This window comes from Apostichopus japonicus, chromosome 4 (assembly GCF_037975245.1).
Source record: "Apostichopus japonicus isolate 1M-3 chromosome 4, ASM3797524v1, whole genome shotgun sequence".
In the NCBI taxonomy this organism is placed as follows: domain Eukaryota; kingdom Metazoa; phylum Echinodermata; class Holothuroidea; order Aspidochirotida; family Stichopodidae; genus Apostichopus; species Apostichopus japonicus.
In genome coordinates, this window is record NC_092564.1 from 27,791,803 (window position 1) to 27,816,561 (window position 24,759).

General features: G+C 35.1%; 1 protein-coding gene across 13 annotated transcripts in view; it reads left to right on the plus strand.

Moving 5' to 3' along the window:
• Positions 1-24,759, plus strand: part of LOC139967040 (uncharacterized) — a 69,254-nt gene that overhangs the window by 14,163 nt on the left and 30,332 nt on the right. For 2 of the 13 annotated variants that reach the window (XM_071970661.1, XM_071970666.1), the window contains 16 exons: positions 638-760; positions 1,750-1,875; positions 4,171-4,296; positions 5,044-5,169; positions 5,579-5,704; positions 6,503-6,628; positions 7,163-7,288; positions 7,966-8,091; positions 14,574-14,693; positions 15,549-15,674; positions 16,287-16,406; positions 17,274-17,402; positions 20,082-20,201; positions 22,281-22,388; positions 23,119-23,247; positions 24,167-24,283. In XM_071970661.1, coding sequence (XP_071826762.1) covers positions 638-760; positions 1,750-1,875; positions 4,171-4,296; positions 5,044-5,169; positions 5,579-5,704; positions 6,503-6,628; positions 7,163-7,288; positions 7,966-8,091; positions 14,574-14,693; positions 15,549-15,674; positions 16,287-16,406; positions 17,274-17,402; positions 20,082-20,201; positions 22,281-22,388; positions 23,119-23,247; positions 24,167-24,283 — 1,974 coding nt within the window. The remainder of the gene's footprint in view (positions 1-637; positions 761-1,749; positions 1,876-4,170; positions 4,297-5,043; positions 5,170-5,578; positions 5,705-6,502; positions 6,629-7,162; positions 7,289-7,965; positions 8,092-14,573; positions 14,694-15,548; positions 15,675-16,286; positions 16,407-17,273; positions 17,403-20,081; positions 20,202-22,280; positions 22,389-23,118; positions 23,248-24,166; positions 24,284-24,759) is intronic. The other 11 variants (XM_071970662.1, XM_071970667.1, XM_071970665.1 and 8 more) reach the window with 10 other exon arrangements.

Consider the following 24,759-nt stretch of genomic DNA (forward strand, 5'->3'; position numbering starts at 1 on the left):
CTAGTACTTTATGAGATGATACCAGGTATTGATCCATCTAGTACTGTATAAGATGACACCACATATTGATCCATCTAGTACTGTAGTAGATGACACCAGGTATTAATCCATCTAGTCCTGTGTGAGATGACACCAGGTTTTGATCCATCTAGTACTTTATGAGATGATACCAGGTATTGATCCATCTAGTGCTGTAGTAGATGATACCATGTATTGATCCATCTAGTACCGTAGTAGATGATACCAGGTATTGATCCATCAAGTACTGTTTGAGATGATACCAAATATTGATCCATCTAGTACTGTATGAGATGATACCATGTATTGATCCATCTAGTGCTGTAGTAGATGATTCCAGGTATTGATCCATTTAGTGCTGTAGTAGATGATTCCAGGTATTGATCCATTTAGTACTGTAGTAGATGTTACCAGGAATTGATCATTGCACAGTGGTAGCTTATGACATGGTAACATGTATCAATCTGTGCATGGTACTGTATCATGTGATACTAAGTATCGATCTGTATATATACTATTTGAATATGTACCGATTATGAGACAATATACATTCATTTGTTCAGCCTGAAATAATCTGCTTAATTAAATGATTCAACTTTCATGTATTCTTCATTATCAGATATTAATGAGTGTTCTTCTACACCAAACATATGCCCTGCTGGTCAAGAATGTCAAAATGAGATGGGGACTTTCTCCTGTCAATGTGGCTCAGGTTACACTCAGGATGGCGACAATTGCTTTGGTAATCAATACAGCAACTTGTTCCCTTTATGTTCATTTAATTAATATTATGATTATTATTACGCCGTTATTTATATAGCGAATAATCCACAAGTTCTATGCGCTTTACAATTAACCCTGGTCATTGGTAACTTGTCACACCTTCACACCAAAGTGTGCACAATTCAAACAATCTCTCCTGGGGCACAACAGTGCACCACAGCCACGTGTCCCTGGGGGACTTCCCATAGGGTGCAGCCACAAACCGGCGCATGCAACTATATTTACAAGTCACCTCACAAGTCCCCATATATACACCTGGGTGAAGAGAGGCAATGGAGATAAAGTGCATTGCCCAAGGACATAACACAATGATCTGGCCAGGGCTCGAACCTGTAATCCTTAGATCACAAGTCCACTGCCTTTACCACTTGACCACAACGCCCACACACTCTTCCTTGTTTTCTACAGGAATGCTTGGATAAATTCAAACATGCAGCCTCTAAAAGTAAATCATACTGCACTGTAACATTTCTAAGATACTATGATTTATCCTTCATTAAGTAGTTAGCCAAACCAGCCATCCAGGTTATCAATCTTATCAATCGTATTTCTTAGAACATCAGTTGATAATTTCACCTTCCAAATGTTTTTGAATAATGATATTTTCACCTTCCATATGTTATTGAATAATCGGTATGACTAGCTGGTATTCCACCCAATTTTTACCGATTCCTATTATGTTCCGATTATGCAATAATCGGCCCGATTCCGATTATTGTTTGAACACTAGTATTTTGGTGTCAACCTAAGCAAATAGGCACCAGCTCACATGCAGCGAAATCACCTTGGTGAGAATAAAATGAAACTAAGCTTTGTCCTCTTCATTGCAGTGTCATAAAAGTGAATTTCATAGTGATTGCAAAGGTTTCAGTATTATTCACTTTTTTATTACAATTTAGATAATAGAACAAAGATTGATATTGACTTGTTGTTTTCTGTCTTCCATAGATGTAAATGAATGCAGTAGTGCAGGACTCAACAATTGTGATGCTAATGCAGCATGTACTAACACAGAGGGTAGCTTTATGTGTATGTGTAATGGTGGTTACCAAGGAAATGGTGTGTCCTGCCAAGGTACGTTAAATAATTTAAGTGCTGTTCAATTGTAATCAATTTCTGATAAATAAATACCAAGTAAATACCACTCAATTCATTCTGGATTACTAAGGAACAGGTTTGCCAGTTCTTTAATAATATTAACAGTATTAATATTTTAAGAGATAGCTTAATCTTTCATAATTTCATTGCAACAATGTTGATAAAAAAATTATGGTGCTAATATGGATAGTTTTGATACACATAAAGCCACTTTATGTAGGAAATATATAGTAATAATTTTGTTATTTGTTTTAAAATCCAGTACAACTGTACTTTAACCGACGAATACATTTTTAAAATTTCATCGCTATTCTCATATCAGGCTGTATGTCAGGGTAAGTAGAAATGGTTGTAAGTGAATTCATGAATAGATATATTGTTTTTATTATGATCATTGGAGATACTTAGGTCTCTGTCAGTGGCTCTTAAAACAAAGGAAATCCATTTGAAAGTCCATCTTTAATTATTTTTATGATGCGAATATTTTTGAGGAGAGTCCTGAGAGTGCAGAAGTTGGCAGCTCACATGCAGAGAAGCATAAAAAAGTACATTTGTGAATTAAACACAAGGAATTAAGAAACTAGCTTTTAGTAATGTAACAGAATGATGAAGAATGCTTTGTAGAAACATTTGTGTTGATAAGTTTCATGAACGTTAAAGATGTGAGTATTTAGTAGTGTTCAAACGATTATACTTAACAGAAAGTACCAATTATTTTTTCATAATCGGACCGATTCCTATTATTGGAAAAAGAGAAAATATCCCGTTTGTACAAAATCGGTAATAAAGTATGTGATAGAAACAATTATTGTTGTGATTTTCCTCTGTTTCCTTTTGCTTTCACTGAAAGAAAAAGGCTCTTATGTATCCTTATGTATGTACCAAATCTCCTCTGGAGTTTTTGCGGAAAGATAAAAAAGATTTTTTTACAAATTTCCAAAATATGAAAATATGACATCCTACCGGGTAAGCACTGTGCTAAGCGAATGTCCTAACCACCTCTACGTGTATGTCACCTGTGAATGGCTTGAAATGCGCTAAGAATAGTTACTCAAAATATCCATCTCAAACGTAACTCAGACAAACCATCCATCTTCAATCTTTATCAAAGTGTAATTTTTAATTACATATTTCTTACATTCCATTTATGAACAAATAGAAATGGTACGAACTTGAAGCTAAACATCCTTATTCGTTACCTATTTAACTCCATTCAAGTTCAATTAGAAAATGTAAGCTTAGGTCAATCAAACTGAACAGCAAATGGTACCATCTTAACTTAACTAATCATAACAACTAGAAACTACTCCAATATTGTTTTTTCACATGAAAAATTTGCATTTACTTGTGCATAATTGATTTGAGCAAAATTGAAGACCATTTCTGAGACCTGTTTACAATGTAACAACCTAGTGTTAGGCCTAATGCGACCGCTATGGATTCGCGGCATATCAGCATTTCTGCCGAAATTAAATGATTTTTTGAGGGCATTGTGGCAAACATAGAAAGGTTGAAAAAAATGGAGATAAGAGGGTCGGCGGTATAAGGGAGGTGATGCGCATGGAAGGATGGCCCTTTGCAATTGTGAAAAAAAGAAACATCAAATTACAAATTAGTGCATCAAATACTGCACTACGGAGCATTTCATGCCTAAACATAACCTATACTCAGCTAATCAACATAGGCCTTATATATACAGCACATTCGTTAATTTGCAAAATTGGTATTGTTACCATACCTACTGTGCAACATTGAAGTCACTAACCTTGAGGGAAGCAAAATCGGCAACTCTGGCAGCCTAATTTGATGAAATTACAGTGTGAAAGACGTACAGAGGGTGTCTTTATTTTAATGTTTCGTAGAAAAAGAACTAAATAGAACATCAGTTGATAATTTCACCTTCCAAATGTTTTTGAATAATGATATTTTCACCTTCCATAGGTTATTGAATAATTGGTATGACTAGCTGGTATTCCACGCAATTTTTACCGATTCCTATTATGTTCCGATTATGCAATAATCGGCTCGATTCCGATTATTGTTTGAACACTAGTATTTTGGTGTCAACCTAAGCAAATAGGCACCAGCTCACATGCAGCGAAATCACCTTGGTGAGAATAAAATGAAACTAAGCTTTGTCCTCTTCTTTGCAGTGTCATAAAAGTGAATTTCATAGTGATTGCAAAGGTTTCAGTCATTTTCACTTTTATATTACAATTAAGATAATAAAACAATGATTGATATTGACTTGTTGTTTTCTGTCTTCCATAGATGTAAATGAATGCAGTAGTACAGGACTCAACAATTGTGATGTTAATGCAGCATGTACTAACACAGAGGGTAGCTTTATGTGTATGTGTAATGATGGTTACCAAGGAAATGGTGTGTCCTGCCCAGGTACGTTAAATAATTTAAGTGCTGTTCAATTGTAATCATTTTCTGATAAATAAATACCACTAAATTTCATTATGGATAAATATAAGGAACTGCTTTGCCAATACATTAGAACAACATTAGTGCTAAGTATTAATATTTCCGAGTTAGCTTAATCTTTCATAATTTCATTGCAACAATGTTGATAAAAGACTGTGGTGCTCATATGGATAGTTTTGATACACAGAAAGCCAGTTTATTTAGGAAATATATAGTGACAATTTCGTTACTCGTTTTAAATTCCAGTACAACTGTACTTTTACCGATGAATACATTATGAAAATTTCATCTTTTTCATCTTTTTTGCTTCTCTGGTTAACTGTCTTCCAATTTGATCGTAACTCATGGAAAATCACCACATTTGGTCAAAGTTTAGATCTAGATTGCATCTTCACTTTTGGCAAATTTCAGGCCAAAATTTCAGTCAAATGTAGTAAGCCCAGAACATTTCTCAGCTTTTTTAGCTAACTTAAAAATGTTGGTATTCATGTGTGCAAAATTGCAGTAATGAATGTAAAGCGGAAATGTCAAATAATAATTGACAATATTATTCAATGTCTGGACAAATAACTGTTTTTTTTTCACAGTGATGGCAAGCTTTGTTCATGTTTGTGTTAGCAACAATTGAATGAAACCAACACATTGTTTGGATTACATTGCATGCATTCAGAGAAAAGGAATGTTTATTAATTTGCATATTTTATGTTTTAGATATCAATGAGTGTATTCTAAACACACATAACTGTCAAGGAGAGTCTACATGTGAAAATACAATGGGAAGTTTTCGGTGTAATTGCAATCCTGGATTTGAAGCAGATGTCAATGGTGTATGTCAGGGTAAGTAGAAATGGTTGTAAGTGAATTCATGAACAATTATATTGTTTTATTATGATCATTGGAGATATTTAGGTCTCTGTCAGTGGCTCTTCAAATAAAGGAAATCCATTTGTATGTCCATCTTTAGTGAGATAAGAATGTCTAAGTAAAAACCTTTTGTGTTTATAAATTTCATGAACATTAAAGAACATTATTTAGGTGTCAACCTATTCAAATAGGCACCAGCTCACATGCAGCAAAATCACCTTGGTGAGAATAACATGAAACTAAGCTTTGTCCTTTTCATTGCAGTGTCATAAAAGTGAATTTCATAGTGATTGCAAAGGTTTCAGTATTATTCACTTTGTTATTACAATTTAGATAATAGAACAATGATTGATATTGACTTGTTGTTTTCTGTCTTCCATAGATGTGAATGAATGCAGTAGTACAGGACTCAACAATTGTGATGCTAATGCAGCATGTACTAACACAGAGGGTAGCTTTATGTGTACGTGTATTGGTGGTTACCAAGGAAATGGTGTGTCCTGCCCAGGTACGTTAAATAATTTAAGTGCTGTTCAATTGTAATCATTTTCTGATAAATAAATACCACTAAATTTCATTATGGATAAATATAAGGAACTGCTTTGCCAATACATTAGAACAACATTAGTGCTAAGTATTAATATTTCCGAGTTAGCTTAATCTTTCATAATTTCATTGCAACAATGTTGATAAAAGACTGTGGTGCTCATATGGATAGTTTTGATACACAGAAAGCCAGTTTATTTAGGAAATATATAGTGACAATTTCGTTACTTGTTTTAAATTCCAGTACAACTGTACTTTTACCGATGAATACATTATTAAAATTTCATCTCTGTTCTCATATCTAGAAAGAAGTTATACACTTTTTAAATTCCATGCAAAGGGCTTGATGTAATTTTGATATGGGTGGGGATGGGGGTGGGGGAGGAATGGGCATTGCATGTACACCATCAGTGGATAGTGTAAAGTGAAGATTGCTTTCAGGCCAAAATTTCAGTCAAATGTAGAAAGCCCAGAACATTTCTCAGCATTTTAGTTAACTTAAAATTGGTGATATTCATGTGTACAAAATGGCAGTAATGAATGTAAGTGAAAAAGGCAAATAATAATTGACAATATAAACTTAATGTCTTGGCAATTGCAGCAGCTAGTGAAATAATAATGGTTTTTCTGTTCACACTGATGATGCTTTGTTTATGTTTGTGTTAGCAACAATTGAATGAAACCCAAAAAATGTTTGGATTACATTGCATGCATTCAGAGGAAAGGAATGTTTATTAACTTTGCATATTTTATGTTTTAGATATCAATGAGTGTATTCAAAGCACAGACAACTGTCAAGGACAGTCAACATGTGAAAATACAATGGGAAGTTTTCGCTGTAATTGCAATCCTGGATTTTCAGCAGATGACAATGGTGTATGTCAGGGTAAGTAGAAATGGTTGTAAGTGAATTCTTGAATAAATATATTGTTTTATTATGATCATTGGAGATATGTAGGTCTCTGTCAGTGGCTCTTCAAATAAAGGAAATCTATTTGAATGTCCATCTTAAATGATGTGAATATTTTTTAGGGGAGCCCTGTGATGCAGGAGGCAGCTCACATGCAGAGATGCATGAAAAAGTACATTTGTGAATTAAACACAAGGAATTAAGAACATAGCTTTTAGCAAAGTAACAGAGAGAAGAATGTCTGAGTAGAAAAGTTTGTGTTGATAAATTTCATTAATGTTAAAGATGTAAGTATTTAGGTGTCAACCTAAGCAAATAGACACCAGCTCACATGCAGCGAAATCACCTTGGTGAGAATAAAATGAAACTAAGCTTTGTCGTTTTCATTGCAGTGTCATAAAAGTGAATTTCAAAGTGATTGCAAAGGTTTCAGTGTTATTTACTATTTTATTACAATTTAGATAATAGAACAATGATTGATATGGACTTGTTGTTTTCTGTCTTCCATAGATGTGAATGAATGTAGTAGTACAGGAATCAACAATTGTGATGTTAATGCAGCATGTACTAACACAGAGGGTAGCTTTATGTGTACGTGTAATGATGGTTACCAAGGAGGTGGTGTGTCCTGCCAAGGTAAGTTACGCTACCAGTTATTCTGCATTGAACATATCGTGTTCAGTTTTGATACCTAATTGCCTTAAGGAAGGAGTGTTAGCCATCCTGGTGTGATGATGTGTTTATTTGTATGTGCATGTGTATGTGTGTTACCTTGTTTTTTAAACAAGATAACTCATCAAGTATGTGGTTGTTGAACTCATGTCATGTTATGTCAGTAGAGGTCAAAGTTTGAAAAGAGTTGAGTTTGAATGAATATCATTAATGTGTAGGTCAACCTTAGCAAGTACATGAATGCTACATTCTTCAGTAGTGAATGAAGGGCTCTACAGTTTAACCAGAGGTGATCCTTGAGGTGAAAAGGTCAATCGAAATAAATATCCTTTTTTTTTGTTTTCTTATTGCAAACAGTTTCTTATTTTGCTCTTAATTGTCTTCTTTACATAGCTATATGGATGAATGCGGTAGTGTGGTATTTTAACAATTGTGGTGCTAGTGCAGCATGAACTAACACAGACGGTATAGCTTTATGTGTATGAGAATAAAACCAAACTAAGCGTTCCCCTATTCATTGCAATGTCAAAAACGTGAATTTCAGAGTGATTGCAAAGGTGTCAGTACTATTCATTTTTCTGTTGCAATTTAGATAATAGAACAAAGATTGATATTGACTTGTTGTTTTCTGTCTTACATAGATGTGAATGAATGCAGTATTGCAGGACTCAACAATTGTGATGCTAATGCAGCATGTACTAACACAGAGGGTAGCTTTATGTGTACGTGTAATGCTGGTTACCAAGGAAATGGTGTGTCCTGCCAAGGTAAGTTTGATTTTCAAGTGTTCTGTTATATCATATTTATTCTGGTAATTTTGATGTGAAGCACTTCACTGAAATATGGTATCAACGAACTAATTTTGATATAAGTAATGAAGTGTCTTAAGTATCCAATGACAGTGTCTTAAGTATCCAATGATAGTGTCTTTAGTATCCAATGATAGTGTCTTAAGTATCAAATGATAGTGTCTTAAGTATCCAATGATAGTGTCTTAAGTATCCAATGACAGTGTCTTAAGTATCCAATGACAGTGTCTTAAGTATCCAATGATAGTGTCTTTAGTATCCAATGACAGTATCTTAAGTATCAAATGATAGTGTCTTAAGTATCCAATGATAGTGTCTTTAGTATCTTATGACAGTGTCTTAAGTATCAAATGATAGTGTCTTAAGTATCCAATGACAGTGTCTTAAGTATCCAATGACAGTGTCTTAAGTATCCAATGATAGTGTCTTAAGTATCCAATGACAGTGTCTTTAGTATCCAATGACAGTGTCTTAAGTATCAAATGATAGTGTCTTAAGTATCCAATGACAGTGTCTTAAGTATCCAATGACAGTGTCTTAAGTATCCAATGATAGTGTCTTAAGTATCCAATGATAGTATGTTTAGTATCCAATGACAGTGTCTTTAGTATCCAATGATAGTATGTTTAGTATCCAATGACAGTGTCTTTAGTATCCAATGACAGTGTCTTAAGCATCCAATGATAGTGTCTTAAGTATCCAATGACAGTGTCTTAAGTATCCAATGATAGTGTCTTAAGTATCCAATGACAGTGTCTTTAGTATCCAATGACAGTGTCTTAAGTATCAAATGATAGTGTCTTAAGTATCCAATGATAGTGTCTTAAGTATCCAATGACAGTGTCTTAAGTATCCAATGACAGTGTCTTAAGTATCCAATGACAGTGTCTTAAGTATCCAATGATAGTGTCTTAAGTATCCATTGATAGTATGTTTAGTATCCAATGACAGTGTCTTTAGTATCCAATGATAGTATGTTTAGTATCCAATGACAGTGTCTTTAGTATCCAATGACAGTGTCTTTAGTATCCAATGACAGTGTCTTAAGTATCCAATGACAGTGTCTTAAGTATCCAATGATAGTGTCCTAAGTATCCAATGACAGTGTCTTTAGTATCCAATGACAGTGTCTTAAGTATCAAATGATAGTGTCTTAAGTATCCAATGTAAGTGTCTTAAGTATCCAATGACAGTGTCTTAAGTATCCAATGATAGTGTCTTAAGTATCCAATGATAGTATGTTTAGTATCCAATGATAGTGTCTTAAGTATCCAATGATAGTATGTTTAGTATCCAATGACAGTGTCTTTAGTATCCAATGACAGTGTCTTAAGTATCCAATGATAGTGTCTTTAGTATCCAATGATAGTGTCTTTAGTATCCAATGATAGTGTCTTAAGTATCAAATGATAGTGTCTTAAGTATCCAATGATAGTGTCTTAAGTATCCAATGACAGTGTCTTAAGTATCCAATGACAGTGTCTTAAGTATCCAATGATAGTGTCTTTAGTATCCAATGACAGTATCTTAAGTTTCAAATGATAGTGTCTTAAGTATCCAATGATAGTGTCTTTAGTATCTTATGACAGTGTCTTAAGTATCAAATGATAGTGTCTTAAGTATCCAATGACAGTGTCTTAAGTATCCAATGACAGTGTCTTAAGTATCCAATGATAGTGTCTTAAGTATCCAATGACAGTGTCTTAAGTATCAAATGATAGTGTCTTAAGTATCCAATGACAGTGTCTTTAGTATCCAATGACAGTGTCTTAAGTATCCAATGACAGTGTCTTTAGTATCCAATGACAGTGTCTTAAGTATCCAATGATAGTGTCTTTAGTATCCAATGACAGTGTCTTAAGTATCAAATGATAGTGTCTCAAGTATCCAATGATAGTGTCTTTAGTATCCAATGACAGTGTCTTAAGTATCCAATGATAGTGTCTTAAGTATCCAATGACAGTGTCTTTAGTATCCAATGACAGTGTCTTAAGTATCAAATGATAGTGTCTTAAGTATCCAATGACAGTGTCTTAAGTATCCAATGACAGTGTCTTAAGTATCCAATGGTAGTGTCTTAAGTATCCAATGATAGTATGTTTAGTATCCAATGACAGTGTCTTTAGTATCCAATGATAGTATGTTTAGTATCCAATGACAGTGTCTTTAGTATCCAATGACAGTGTCTTAAGCATCCAATGATAGTGTCTTAAGTATCCAATGACAGTGTCTTAAGTATCCAATGATAGTGTCTTAAGTATCCAATGACAGTGTCTTTAGTATCCAATGACAGTGTCTTAAGTATCAAATGATAGTGTCTTAAGTATCCAATGATAGTGTCTTAAGTATCCAATGACAGTGTCTTAAGTATCCAATGACAGTGTCTTAAGTATCCAATGACAGTGTCTTAAGTATCCAATGATAGTGTCTTAAGTATCCAATGACAGTGTCTTTAGTATCCAATGACAGTGTCTTAAGTATCAAATGATAGTGTCTTAAGTATCCAATGACAGTGTTTTAAGTATCCAATGACAGTGTCTTAAGTATCCAATGATAGTATGTTTAGTATCCAATGATAGTGTCTTAAGTATCCAATGATAGTGTCTTTAGTATCCAATGACAGTGTCTTAAGTATCCAATGATAGTGTCTTTAGTATCCAATGACAGTGTCTTAAGTATCCAATGACAGTGTCTTAAGTATCCAATGATAGTGTCTTAAGTATCCAATGATAGTATGTTTAGTATCCAATGACAGTGTCTTTAGTATCCAATGATAGTATGTTTAGTATCCAATGACAGTGTCTTTAGTATCCAATGACAGTGTCTTAAGCATCCAATGATAGTGTCTTAAGTATCCAATGACAGTGTCTTAAGTATCCAATGATAGTGTCTTAAGTATCCAATGACAGTGTCTTTAGTATCCAATGACAGTGTCTTAAGTATCAAATGATAGTGTCTTAAGTATCCAATGATAGTGTCTTAAGTATCCAATGACAGTGTCTTAAGTATCCAATGACAGTGTCTTAAGTATCCAATGACAGTGTCTTAAGTATCCAATGATAGTGTCTTAAGTATCCATTGATAGTATGTTTAGTATCCAATGACAGTGTCTTTAGTATCCAATGATAGTATGTTTAGTATCCAATGACAGTGTCTTTAGTATCCAATGACAGTGTCTTAAGTATCCAATGACAGTGTCTTAAGTATCCAATGACAGTGTCTTAAGTATCCAATGATAGTGTCCTAAGTATCCAATGACAGTGTCTTTAGTATCCAATGACAGTGTCTTAAGTATCAAATGATAGTGTCTTAAGTATCCAATGACAGTGTCTTAAGTATCCAATGACAGTGTCTTAAGTATCCAATGATAGTGTCTTAAGTATCCAATGATAGTATGTTTAGTATCCAATGATAGTGTCTTAAGTATCCAATGATAGTATGTTTAGTATCCAATGACAGTGTCTTTAGTATCCAATGACAGTGTCTTAAGTATCCAATGATAGTGTCTTTAGTATCCAATGACAGTGTCTTAAGTATCCAATGATAGTGTCTTTAGTATCCAATGACAGTGTCTTAAGTATCAAATGATAGTGTCTTAAGTATCCAATGATAGTGTCTTAAGTATCCAATGACAGTGTCTTAAGTATCCAATGACAGTGTCTTAAGTATCCAATGATAGTGTCTTAAGTATCCAATGACAGTATCTTAAGTATCAAATGATAGTGTCTTAAGTATCCAATGATAGTGTCTTTAGTATCTTATGACAGTGTCTTAAGTATCAAATGATAGTGTCTTAAGTATCCAATGACAGTGTCTTAAGTATCCAATGACAGTGTCTTAAGTATCCAATGATAGTGTCTTAAGTATCCAATGACAGTGTCTTAAGTATCAAATGATAGTGTCTTAAGTATCCAATGACAGTGTCTTTAGTATCCAATGACAGTGTCTTAAGTATCCAATGACAGTGTCTTTAGTATCCAATGACAGTGTCTTAAGTATCCAATGATAGTGTCTTTAGTATCCAATGACAGTGTCTTAAGTATCAAATGATAGTGTCTCAAGTATCCAATGATAGTGTCTTAAGTATCCAATGACAGTGTCTTAAGTATCCAATGATAGTGTCTTAAGTATCCAATGACAGTGTCTTTAGTATCCAATGACAGTGTCTTAAGTATCAAATGATAGTGTCTTAAGTATCCAATGACAGTGTCTTAAGTATCCAATGACAGTGTCTTAAGTATCCAATGATAGTGTCTTAAGTATCCAATGATATTATGTTTAGTATCCAATGACAGTGTCTTTAGTATCCAATGATAGTATGTTTAGTATCCAATGACAGTGTCTTTAGTATCCAATGACAGTGTCTTAAGCATCCAATGATAGTGTCTTAAGTATCCAATGACAGTGTCTTAAGTATCCAATGATAGTGTCTTAAGTATCCAATGACAGTGTCTTTAGTATCCAATGACAGTGTCTTAAGTATCAAATGATAGTGTCTTAAGTATCCAATGATAGTGTCTTAAGTATCCAATGACAGTGTCTTAAGTATCCAATGACAGTGTCTTAAGTATCCAATGACAGTGTCTTAAGTATCCAATGATAGTGTCTTAAGTATCCAATGATAGTATGTTTAGTATCCAATGACAGTGTCTTTAGTATCCAATGATAGTATGTTTAGTATCCAATGACAGTGTCTTTAGTATCCAATGACAGTGTCTTAAGTATCCAATGACAGTGTCTTAAGTATCCAATGACAGTGTCTTAAGTATCCAATGATAGTGTCTTAAGTATCCAATGACAGTGTCTTTAGTATCCAATGACAGTGTCTTAAGTATCAAATGATAGTGTCTTAAGTATCCAATGACAGTGTCTTAAGTATCCAATGACAGTGTCTTAAGTATCCAATGATAGTGTCTTAAGTATCCAATGATAGTATGTTTAGTATCCAATGATAGTGTCTTAAGTATCCAATGATAGTATGTTTAGTATCCAATGACAGTGTCTTTAGTATCCAATGACAGTGGCTTAAGTATCCAATGATAGTGTCTTTAGTATCCAATGACAGTGTCTTAAGTATCCAATGATAGTGTCTTTAGTATCCAATGACAGTGTCTTAAGTATCAAATGATAGTGTCTTAAGTATCCAATGACAGTGTCTTTAGTATCCAATGACAGTGTCTTAAGTATCCAATGACAGTGTCTTTAGTATCCAATGACAGTGTCTTAAGTATCCAATGATAGTGTCTTTAGTATCCAATGACAGTGTCTTAAGTATCAAATGATAGTGTCTCAAGTATCCAATGATAGTGTCTTTAGTATCCAATGACAGTGTCTTAAGTATCCAATGATAGTGTCTTTAGTATCCAATGATAGTGTCTTAAGTATTAAGTTATTGTCTTAAGTATCCAATGATGGTGTCTTAAGTTGCCAATGACTTAAAGGCATTGAAGACTTGCCTCAAACCGTGTGCCGCCCTCTGAACAAAGTTAACTTTCCGTTTCTTGCACGTGAAGATTTCTTCTTGTCGCTACATAATGCAGCCAGTTATGAAACGTCAAGGCCTTTAATATCAACTACTATATAGAGTCCATATAATCCAAAGCTCTGATTTATAGCACACATACACACACCTTGATTTTGGGGTCATCTTTTCAAACATTGGATTCTTTTAGATGGATGACCTACACTGAATGCTCTGGCATGTAGATTAACACATTGATATAACTTTATAAGTTAAACCATTTGTATTGTGGTTTAGGTGAACAAGAAGAAAATTGTTGCAGATTTGGTTTCTATATTTGTGCATATATTATATACACCCATTTAATGTGTCAGGTATTTTGGCAAGTTCAAAGTTTTCCATGGATTAGTCCGTCATACATGTGGGTTTGTGGTTCACGGTAATTGTGTATGTCAGAAAAGTAAGCATGCCTGCAGTTCTCTGCAGCTGTCTATGTACTTTTTGCTAGATTCAATGCTGGAGGCCCCAACAAAACTCATGCACCTCTATTCTTTAGTCCATGCAGTAGGCTTTTAAAGGTATTCAGTTTAGGTCCCAAATAATAGCATGCTATATTTGCTAGAAGGTTTAAAAAAGTATTTTCCTGGAGGTATTTACTCTCCAAATTGTTCTCAGACATTTTTAAGGAACACACAAGATGAGTGAATGTCCCAGTGAGGAAAATTTCCTCGAAGGTTGTAATAAAAACAGTTTAAGAATTTTGACCAAAGGTGACCATATTTGAAATATCTAGCATATTTGAGACCAAGAACGCATACCTTTAAAGTGAAGGGCCCCAAATCCAGCAATTGCACTCACCACGTGTGGCTCGTTTCAGTTTGTATGCACTTGCGATAGAATTTCATCATTGGCTGAGATTGAGAGTTTGGAGAAATGCTTAGGGAAATTATCAAACTACCTTCAATTTCCTTTATCGCAGATCAAGATGAATGCTCAAATACAGCGATTTGTTCAGGCAACGGTCTGTGTGTCAACAATCCTGGCAGTTACACTTGCTCATGTAATCAGGGTTATGAATTTGATGGGACAACATGTGCAGGTGAGCAATGTTTTGTGGTATACGAACTCATTTGAATTTTGCATCAACAAGAACAAAATGAAGGGAACAAAAGCCCAAGCAGCATCTTAAACTTATATATGATAGGGATTTTAATATTATGAAGAATAAGTACCCAAGATGGCAAAGACAAACCTTACTCTGTTTGGTAGATGCTGTGGTTTAAATGTCTTGTCTGGGAACAGCCTCTTTACATTCTCTTTAAAATTTCTTTTCATATTTTCAAAAGATGCTTCTGGAACCAATGATGGCTGAGATTTGATTATCTAATTCAGTTCTTTCTAGAACTAGGAATGTTGCCATGGGAATTATTTAGTCACCATGGTGACTGGTGCATTCGCATGGAAAATAATGAACTAAGACTAGAGTGCAAATATAAGAGATAAGCTCAACATTGATGATTGTTCTAATGCAGCCTACATTTCAGCAATACAAAGGGAACCTGTTTTTATATATGTACTATAGTGTATTAGCAACAGAATGTTTATTTTTTTATTTTTTATCTAAAACTCACAATCTCATAGTCCTAGAGTTTGGCCCTAATTAATATTATCAACATCATAAAAGCATTCTAAACTGTAACCTGTTTGCGTCATATTTGTTTATGTTACGTTTACGTTTTACATTTATGATTACGTTATATGATTACGTTGCATATGTTTACAGCATATTATTTCTATGTGCATGTGTTCATATATTTTTTCTTTTCTTTTCTTTCTTCAGGGAGTCTTCCACACTGTTAAGCTTTTAAGCTTTATGGAAGACTTCCCTCCACTTTGTATTTTTGTGGAAATACAAATAAATAAATAAATAAATGAATATGTGTTTTTGTTATAGATATTGATGAATGTGGCCAAGGTATAGATAATTGCCCGGGAACATCGATGTGTAATAATATACCAGGAGGATTTGAATGTACCTGTTTGCCTGGATATGAATCAGATGGGAATATGGGATGCCAAGGTTAATGTTCACATTTGTCTTTTAACTTTCAACCACCATTGACTATGGCTTTAGTTTGATATATATTTCTTATGACTCTTTTTTGAAACAGTCTAGTCTGAGTGATCTTGAATAAAATGGGTATCCGAACAGGCGGGTATGTTACACGCCTCTGACCTCGCATTTGAAATGTAAATAGAAGTTACTCAACTTCATTTATGCTCACAGCAATGGCAGGTGCACACAACATACTCTGGGTTATGATGTTCTCTTCAGTTAGCAATGTTAGTCACACTGATCGCTCTCAAACAATTAGAGTCTGGATTTATAGACTATCAGTCCGTGATAGGCAGAAATTGTTTGGAGGGAGGAATTGGATGGTGGTGGTGAATTGTTGGGAACAACCTGAATAGAAACTTTACATGGTAGTTGATCAGTTTTGTTATTATGTTTCAATGTGAAATAGAGTAACCATCTCTGCCTCTTTTCTTTCTCCATTCGTTCATAGACAGATCCATATTATCTGGTCTGTAAAATGCTTTGATTTGTTCTGCTTTACTTCACCCCCAAAAAATGATAATAATAATTAATAAATTTACCATCTGTTTAACTTGTAAATATCTTTCTTGACAGATATTGATGAGTGTACAGTTTTAGGAATTTGTGGTGCCAGTGCTGAATGTTCCAACAACATGGGTAGTTACGACTGTTCTTGCTCTCAGGGGTATCAGATGGACGGGGGAGTGTGTGTAGGTAAGCAGCTATAGATCTGTCTGTGTGTGCACATTTGTTGCTATCACCAGAGAGTACTGCAGGCTTCTTGGTATCTGAGTTCGTTAGTACAGTTATGCCATTGACTCTTTATATATTATGTTTTATAGATTGCACTCGCTCAGGAGCTAACCGCTTCTACATGCACCATCGATCCTTTGATCCAGAGATCAGCAAACAGATTACATGGAAGTGGTATCCTTTGATCCAGAGATCAGCAAACAGTACAGATTACATGCAATATGGGACTGCTATGACAGGATCCTCTGTAGTCTGCACTTTGTTCAAATTGTTAACTTGCAGTGGTTTCATTAAGTCTCACGGTTGTTCAGAGTTCAGATGCAGCCTCCACTGAAAACATTTCACAGGCACAAGATTCATATCAATATAAATTGATAAGATACAAAAGTAGAGGGAGTCACTCTTTAATCTCTTCTTGGCTTTTCTCATGAGTTGTGAAACTGGGAATATTTCCAAAATATAGGAACAAGTGCCATAGAACAAAATCTTTCATTTCAAACTGCAAGATGACTTAATGTCCTATTGTTATGCATATTTGTTTCTGTACAGTCTTGGACATAATAAATGCAGAGTTTACTACAACAAGCTCTATGATTTATAACCCCTATATCAATGCTCACAGGTTTTGCCATCTTCCCTTTTATGCTCATTTAATCCTCCAGTTTAATGTCTTTGCATAGGCCATTTTGGGCATGCTTAATATACACCTATGTAACTATGTAAGTATTTTCTTAGTCATTTTTATGTGTGTTTGAAGTTGTTGACTAATCTGTAGATGTTCTAAAGCTTGGTATTTTATTCAGTTCTGCCTCTTCCTTGCTTTGCCAGATACTGATGAATGTATGGACACCAATACACCAATACCTTGCTCACCCAATGCTGGATGTGTAAACACGGCTGGCAGCTTTAGTTGTACCTGTAATCCGGGTTATACAGGAAATGGTGTTGTTTGTAATGGTAGGTCTACTATTTTATAATCAATATAGTCAAGGTGATTCATTCAAGACTTTGCAAGATCTCCAATCCTCCGTGCCTCTCACATGGATTAAATCTGAAATCTAATGGAAGCAAGGCCAGCTTACAGGACTATCGTAGCATCGGCTAGCATTTCTGCATCACAATGAATACTTAAGGCTGCCATCTCTTGAACATTTGTGGCAATACATCAACCTCAACTGCTATACTGTAAGCTCTGTGACATGCTGATAAACAGTTATTAATATAACATAAAACCAAAACTAGTTGGAACATTCATGTTCCAAGTTTAGTGACCTTTGAAAGTGTATAAGAATTGTGATAGGCCAACAACTCAAGAACAGCCGGACTACGCCGCACCACAGCCGCTCTAAGCTACTTAAGTTGCATCTACATTATGTCAACTCTATTTTTATTTTCTAAATTACTGTAATGGCTTGGCCCATCTAATTAAGCTTAATTTGAAAGAACCCTGCAGTTTCTGTTACTTTTGGTTAATGTACATCCTCTGAACCACCTTTACTTCTCTAAATTATTCTAACCTGATTATGAATTTAATTTTAAGCAAATGCCTAAGAATCTAAAACAAATGGCGCAGTACAGAAAATAAAACTGAAGGAAGCCGTGTGGATGAATGAGGTGCCAAAATGGTTTTTGCTTGTTTTCTGGTTTTACTAGACAGCATAATCAATTCCATAGATCTGTCCAGCAGATGAAATAAAATAACAAAATCGTAAGTCAGGAGCAGAGATGAGGTATTTATCAGAATAAATTGCAAAGTACAAATTGTTCAACGTGATAACATTTTGGGATGGTTCAGATTTATCTGAGAGTCCCAAACAGTTACAATGGATGATGTCATTGGTTACTACTCTTATCATTACGATTTGTACACAACCATATGGCAGCCTATTGTTCAAACATTGCGCTTGTTATACACTGGAAACAAAGTTGAAGCACAAAGTTTGTGTACAGTGAGTTGGGAAGGTGCCAGAGTGTACGTGTGAAAGAAATTGATGGCATGTAACAGCCAATCAAATCATCAGATACAACCTGTGTAGGCAGTGAATGCATTGGTCAACGCTTGGCGCAAACAGATGTAGTCTTATGTACCTTGATTCTCATACACTCTGGATAGGACTTGATCAGCAGTGGTCAACACTGTCTGGAGCAAACAGCTGTAGTCTTATGTACCTTGATTCTCATACACTCTGGAAAGGACTTGATCAGCATTGGTCAATACTCTCTGGAGCAAACAGATGTAGTCTTATGTACCTTGATTCTCAGACACTCTGGATAGGACTCCATCAGCATTGGTCAACTGGAGCCAACAGATGTAGTCTTAAGTACCTTGATTCTCATACACTCTGGATAGGACTCGATCAGCTTTGGTCAACTGGAGCAAACAGCTGTAGTCTTATGTACCTTGATTCTCATACACTCTGGATAGGACTTGATCAGCAGTGGTCAACACTGTCTGGAGCAAACAGCTGTAGTCTTATGTACCTTGATTCTCATACACTCTGGAAAGGACTTGATCAGCATTGGTCAATACTCTCTGGAGCAAACAGATGTAGTCTTATGTACCTTGATTCTCAGACACTCTGGATAGGACTCCATCAGCATTGGTCAACTGGAGCCAACAGATGTAGTCTTAAGTACCTTGATTCTCATACACTCTGGATAGGACTCGATCAGCTTTGGTCAACTGGAGCAAACAGCTGTAGTCTTATGTACCTTGATTCTCATACACTCTGGATAGGACTCCATCAGCATTGGTCAACTGGAGCAAACAGATGTAGTCTTATGTACCTTGGTTCTCATACACTCTGGATAGGACTCCATCAGCATTGGTCAACTGGAGCCAACAGATGTAGTCTTATGTACCTTGATTCTCATACACTCTGGATAGGACTCAATCAGCATTGGTCAATACTCTCTGGAGCAAACAGATGTAGTCTCATGTACCTTGATTCTCATACACTCTGGATAGGACTTGATCAGCATTGGTCAATACTCTCTGGAGCAAACAGATGTAGTCTTATGTACCTTGATTCTCATACACTCTGGATAGGACTCAATCAGCTTTGGTCAACTGGAGCAAACAGCTGTAGTCTTATGTACCTTGATTCTCATACACTCTGGATAGGACTCCATCAGCATTGGTCAACTGGAGCAAACAGATGTAGTCTTCTGTACCTTGATTCTCATACTCTGGATAGGACTTGAACTCTCAATGGCTGAAGACTTCCTTTAGCCATCAATAAGTTTAGAGATATCTCCTCTAGTTGATCAAGACACATTACATAGTGCTTCACATTGTCTGCCAAATGCATACCACATCATAGTGAAGTGATAACAATGTCAGCTTCACATTCCTTGGAATATTGTATTTAGTTAGAATATCTGTTGTTTATTTGTAGAATCGTATAGTGGTAATAGTATCTAGAAATCTTTAAATGATTCTGTCAAAATGGTGGAAAACATGTTCACAGTACATGCCAATTGCAATTGTATAGAGAATAATTCTTCAACCTGTTACAACTTTCTGCTTGCATAATAATGTCCCTTTTTTGAGAACTTGTTTTCTTTGTTGGTGCGGTTTGATGCTGTCAAACTTTCATTCATTTCCTTGTTTTTTCCTTCTGTTTCATTCTCCAGACATCGATGAATGTGTAAATCCACAGCAGTGTAATCCGCCTGCATTTTGCTCTAATTTAGACGGAACGTTTACTTGTTCTTGCCCTGGTGGATTTATGGAAGTCGCTGGGGATTGTGTCGGTAAGAGCAGAACTACCCGCATTAAAGATGACAATAATAAAAAAAAGAAGAAGAATATAAATTTATGCAAGGAATTATAATACTGTTTACTGTCTTATTTAAGAAACCTTACCCAGGGGTAGGAGATGAGAGACACCATCAAATGATTTGAACCAAGGAATCATCAATAGGTATATTAGATAGGGTAGAATATAAAAAATAATTACTCATTGCAATATTCAAGGTGTCATCTCAAGTAATGCAGCTCATATGTGTCACAGAGAACAACTGTCCACAAACAGCAAAGATAGCAGAAGGAAAGAATCGTATCTGAGAGTTGACATTTTGTAAATCTGTATGTTATGTCATTGTGTAAATCTGTATGTGGCGTCATTTTGTTAATCTGTATGTGATGTCGTTGTGTAAATCTGTATGTGATGTCATTGTGTAAATCTGTATGTGATGTCATTTTGTTAATCTGTATGTGATGTCATTGTGTAAATCTGTACGTGATGTCATTGTGTAAATCTGTATGTGATGTCATCATGTAAATCTGTATGTGATGTCGTCGTGTGGCTCTGTATGTGATGTCGTCGTGTAGATCTGTATGTGATGTCGTGTAAATCTGTATGTGATGTCATTTTGTTAATCTGTATGTGATGTCATTTTGTTTATCTGTATGTGATGTCTTCGTGTAAATCTGTATGTGATGTCGTCGTGTAAATCTGTATGTGATGTCGTCGTGTAAATCTGTATGTGGCATCATTTTGTTAATCTGTATGTGATGTCATCGTGTAAATCGTGTATGCGATGTCATTGTGTAAATCTGTGTGTGATGTCATTCTGTTAATCTGTATGTGATGTCTTTGTGTCAATCTGTGTGTGATGTCATTCTGTTAATCTGTATGTGGCATCATTTTGTTAATCTGTATGTGATGTCATCATGTAAATCTGTATGTGATGTCATTGTGTAAATCTGTATGTGATGTCATTGTGTAAATCTGTATGTGATGTCATTGTGTAAATCTGTATGTGATGTCATTGTGTAAATCTGTATGTGATGTCGTCGTGTAAATCTGTATGTGATGTCGTCGTGTAAATCTGTATGTGGCATCATTTTGTTAATCTGTATGTGATGTCATCGTGTAAATCGTGTATGCGATGTCATTGTGTAAATCTGTGTGTGATGTCATTCTGTTAATCTGTATGTGATGTCTTTGTGTCAATCTGTGTGTGATGTCATTCTGTTAATCTGTATGTGGCATCATTTTGTTAATCTGTATGTGATGTCATCATGTAAATCTGTATGTGATGTCATTGTGTAAATCTGTATGTGATGTCATTGTGTAAATCTGTATGTGATGTCATTGTGTAAATCTGTATGTGATGTCATTGTGTAAATCTGTATGTGGCGTCATTTTGTTAATCTGTATGTGATGTCATTGTGTAAATCTGTATGTGATGTCATTGTGTAAATCTGTATGTGGCGTCATTTTGTTAATCTGTATGTGGCGTCATTTTGTTAATCTGTATGTGATGTCATTGTGTAAATCTGTATGTGATGTCATTGTGTAAATCTGTATGTGATGTCATTGTGTAAATCTGTATGTGATGTCATTGTGTAAATCTGTATGTGATGTCATTGTGTAAATCTGTATGTGATGTCATTGTGTAAATCTGTATGTGATGTCATTGTGTAAATCTGTATGTGATGTCATTGTGTAAATCTGTATGTGATGTCATTGTGTAAATCTGTATGTGATGTCATTGTGTAAATCTGTATGTGATGTCATTGTGTAAATCTGTATGTGATGTCATTGTGTAAATCTGTATGTGATGTCATTGTGTAAATCTGTATGTGATGTCATGATTGTGCCTTTGAAACTTTCTTCCTCTTGTTTTTCACTTGTTTCATCTTGTTAACTGTTAACTGTGTTAAGCTTGAGCTTCGATATTTTAGATTCAGCCTAAGGCCTGTTTACTCGCAAGATAACTGCACAAGGCCCGTTCAGTCGCGGGAATACTGCCTAAGGCCTGCTCACTCGCAAGATGACTGCATTTATTGTATATTACTTGATTTGTATGTTATGTTTTGTCAAGAAATTGATGATTGTCAAGATGTAACCTGCGGACAATTTGAAGAATGCCTGAATGGAGTTTGCAGCTGTGAAGCTGGATATCAGAGGAGTATAAATAGATTATGCCGAGGTAATCATCCAGTTATTTTCAGACTTTCCTTTTGCACCTGAAATAGTACAGAAGAATGTATGAAACAGTTTTAACAATCCTCACATCAATTTACATAGTGCTTGATACACAAATTACAGTCACAAACACTGTAAATTTGTTGCACTATCATGCTAATTTAAGTCAAGATATCTTTGAGTTACGATTTATATAGGTCCTTAACTTGATAACAATGTCACATTGTCAAGCGTGGTCAACAAAATGGAAGTTTTATTCTTAGAAACTGTTACTGGTGTGAAGTGTATTCCCTATAGGGGACATTGCTTCACACAGGGCAACTAACAGTATAAATCTATGATGTCATTTGAACAAGTTATAAAAGTATTGAATGTAATTTCTATCACGGTATATAAAGTTTCCTTAACCTGCTCTCGTACAAATGAAGTAATAGATTGTACTATACAGGCCCTTGAGTACATATAGAGCTGTGTGACTTGGTTTCTTAGCAACCAGCCCTGTCGGATAAGAAGATTGCTCCTTAGCATGCCAACCCTGTAGGATGTATCAGGCTGTATACTACCTGCTTATAAGGGTAGAATTTGTCCATAGCAGTGTGGAAATGAAAACCAATCATAATGAGTGTTCTCTTCAATTCAATTTGTATATTTACAAGTAAATAACCTTCTCCACTGTTTCATCATCCATGTGTTTTCTATTCCTTCAATCCCTTGAATCACTTTTCAATTTGTAGATCAGGATGAGTGTTCAGACCCATCCATCTGTGCCGGCTCTCAAAACCAGATGTGTGTCAATAACGACGGAAGCTTTACCTGCGATTGTATCACAGGATATACAAGGAATGGGGCAGGTCTTTGCGTTGGTTAGAAAAAATTCTGTTGTATTTGTGCCATATTCCTCTATACTGATATCTTTCTGTTTATCTATTTATCATGTTTATCTGTTCATTATATATATATGTATATATATATATATATATATATATATATATATATATATATATATATATATATATATATATATATATATATATATATATATATATATATATATATATATATATATATATATATATATGGAAGTTTGAATGAAATTCTCTACTGAGTAATGAAGTATTTGTATGTATGTATGTATTTTAGATCCAGAAACTCGCGAAGAAGCCTCATTGGCTTATCAAAGCCACAAGCTGACCAAAGTCAGTCTCTTATTTAAGATCGACACTTAGTAAAAGGAAAGATAATTGGGAACAGAGGTTGTTCAGAAAGATGATGAGGCAGGTGCCAGAAGTTGATAGTTCCTTTTTTTCAATGGGAGGAGGGGGGAGTTGTTTTGGTGGAGAATGGCCTTTGTGATGTAGTACAGCGAAGAATGTTGATAAAAACTGGGTTTCTTGGGGGGGGGGGGGGTTCTTTGAGGACATTGCTGCAAAATTTTGCTGCTGATAATAATGGAGAGCTATGGAGGTGGTAGTTAGGGGTGAAGTTCACAATGTCTAGGTTTGAGCACTGCAACATAAAAAAAAATTGACAAACTACTTATGTACTACAAAAAGCCTGTGCAGGTATAAATATATGTGACTGAATGAAAAGAGTCATAGGACAACCCTTGGAGAATAGAGAACTGGGTTCCATGCAATGTGTGAGTGTCATATGTGATAAGCATCACATGATATACCACATGAAGAACCTGCTGGAGAAACCGTCAGACGAGACCTTTCAGTTAAATTGTATGAAAGATATGATCTGCCCATCTCCTCGACAAAATGTTATTTATCTTTATAGATATGAATGAATGTGATACTAACCCCTGTGGGATTAATGAAGACTGCTCTAACACTATTGGGTCATTTACTTGTGATTGCATGGCAGGCTTCACGAGACAGGGTTCCAATTGCGTTGGTAAGTATCTACAATTTTTATCCGAGTAAAATTGCTTGAAATTACGGAATTATAATAATGTCTGCTATAATGATCCGATAAGATCACAAGAAGTTGAAGCTATTTAATGTAGCTGAAATGTGAAATTTGATTTATCGAAAGTCAAAATACAAGAGAGAACGGTCTGGGGAGAGCTGGGAAACATCTGCTTGACTTAAGTTTATGATAGCAATTTCGTTGAGGATGAAATGATTACATTATCTCAAATTATTATTTAATATATATATATATATATATATATATAAAATAAACTAAACCTGTTAGAAAAGTGCTTATCCACTAAAGAGCCTGTGTAAGAGAATGTGTAAAAGTAAGTTGGCCTGATGTTTCGATCCTAGCAGGATCTTCTTCAGAGGCTAAATGACAAGTAACAGTAACAGAAGGGACAAAAACACGCACAGAATACAGACAGGTTAATGAACATGGTGAACACAAAG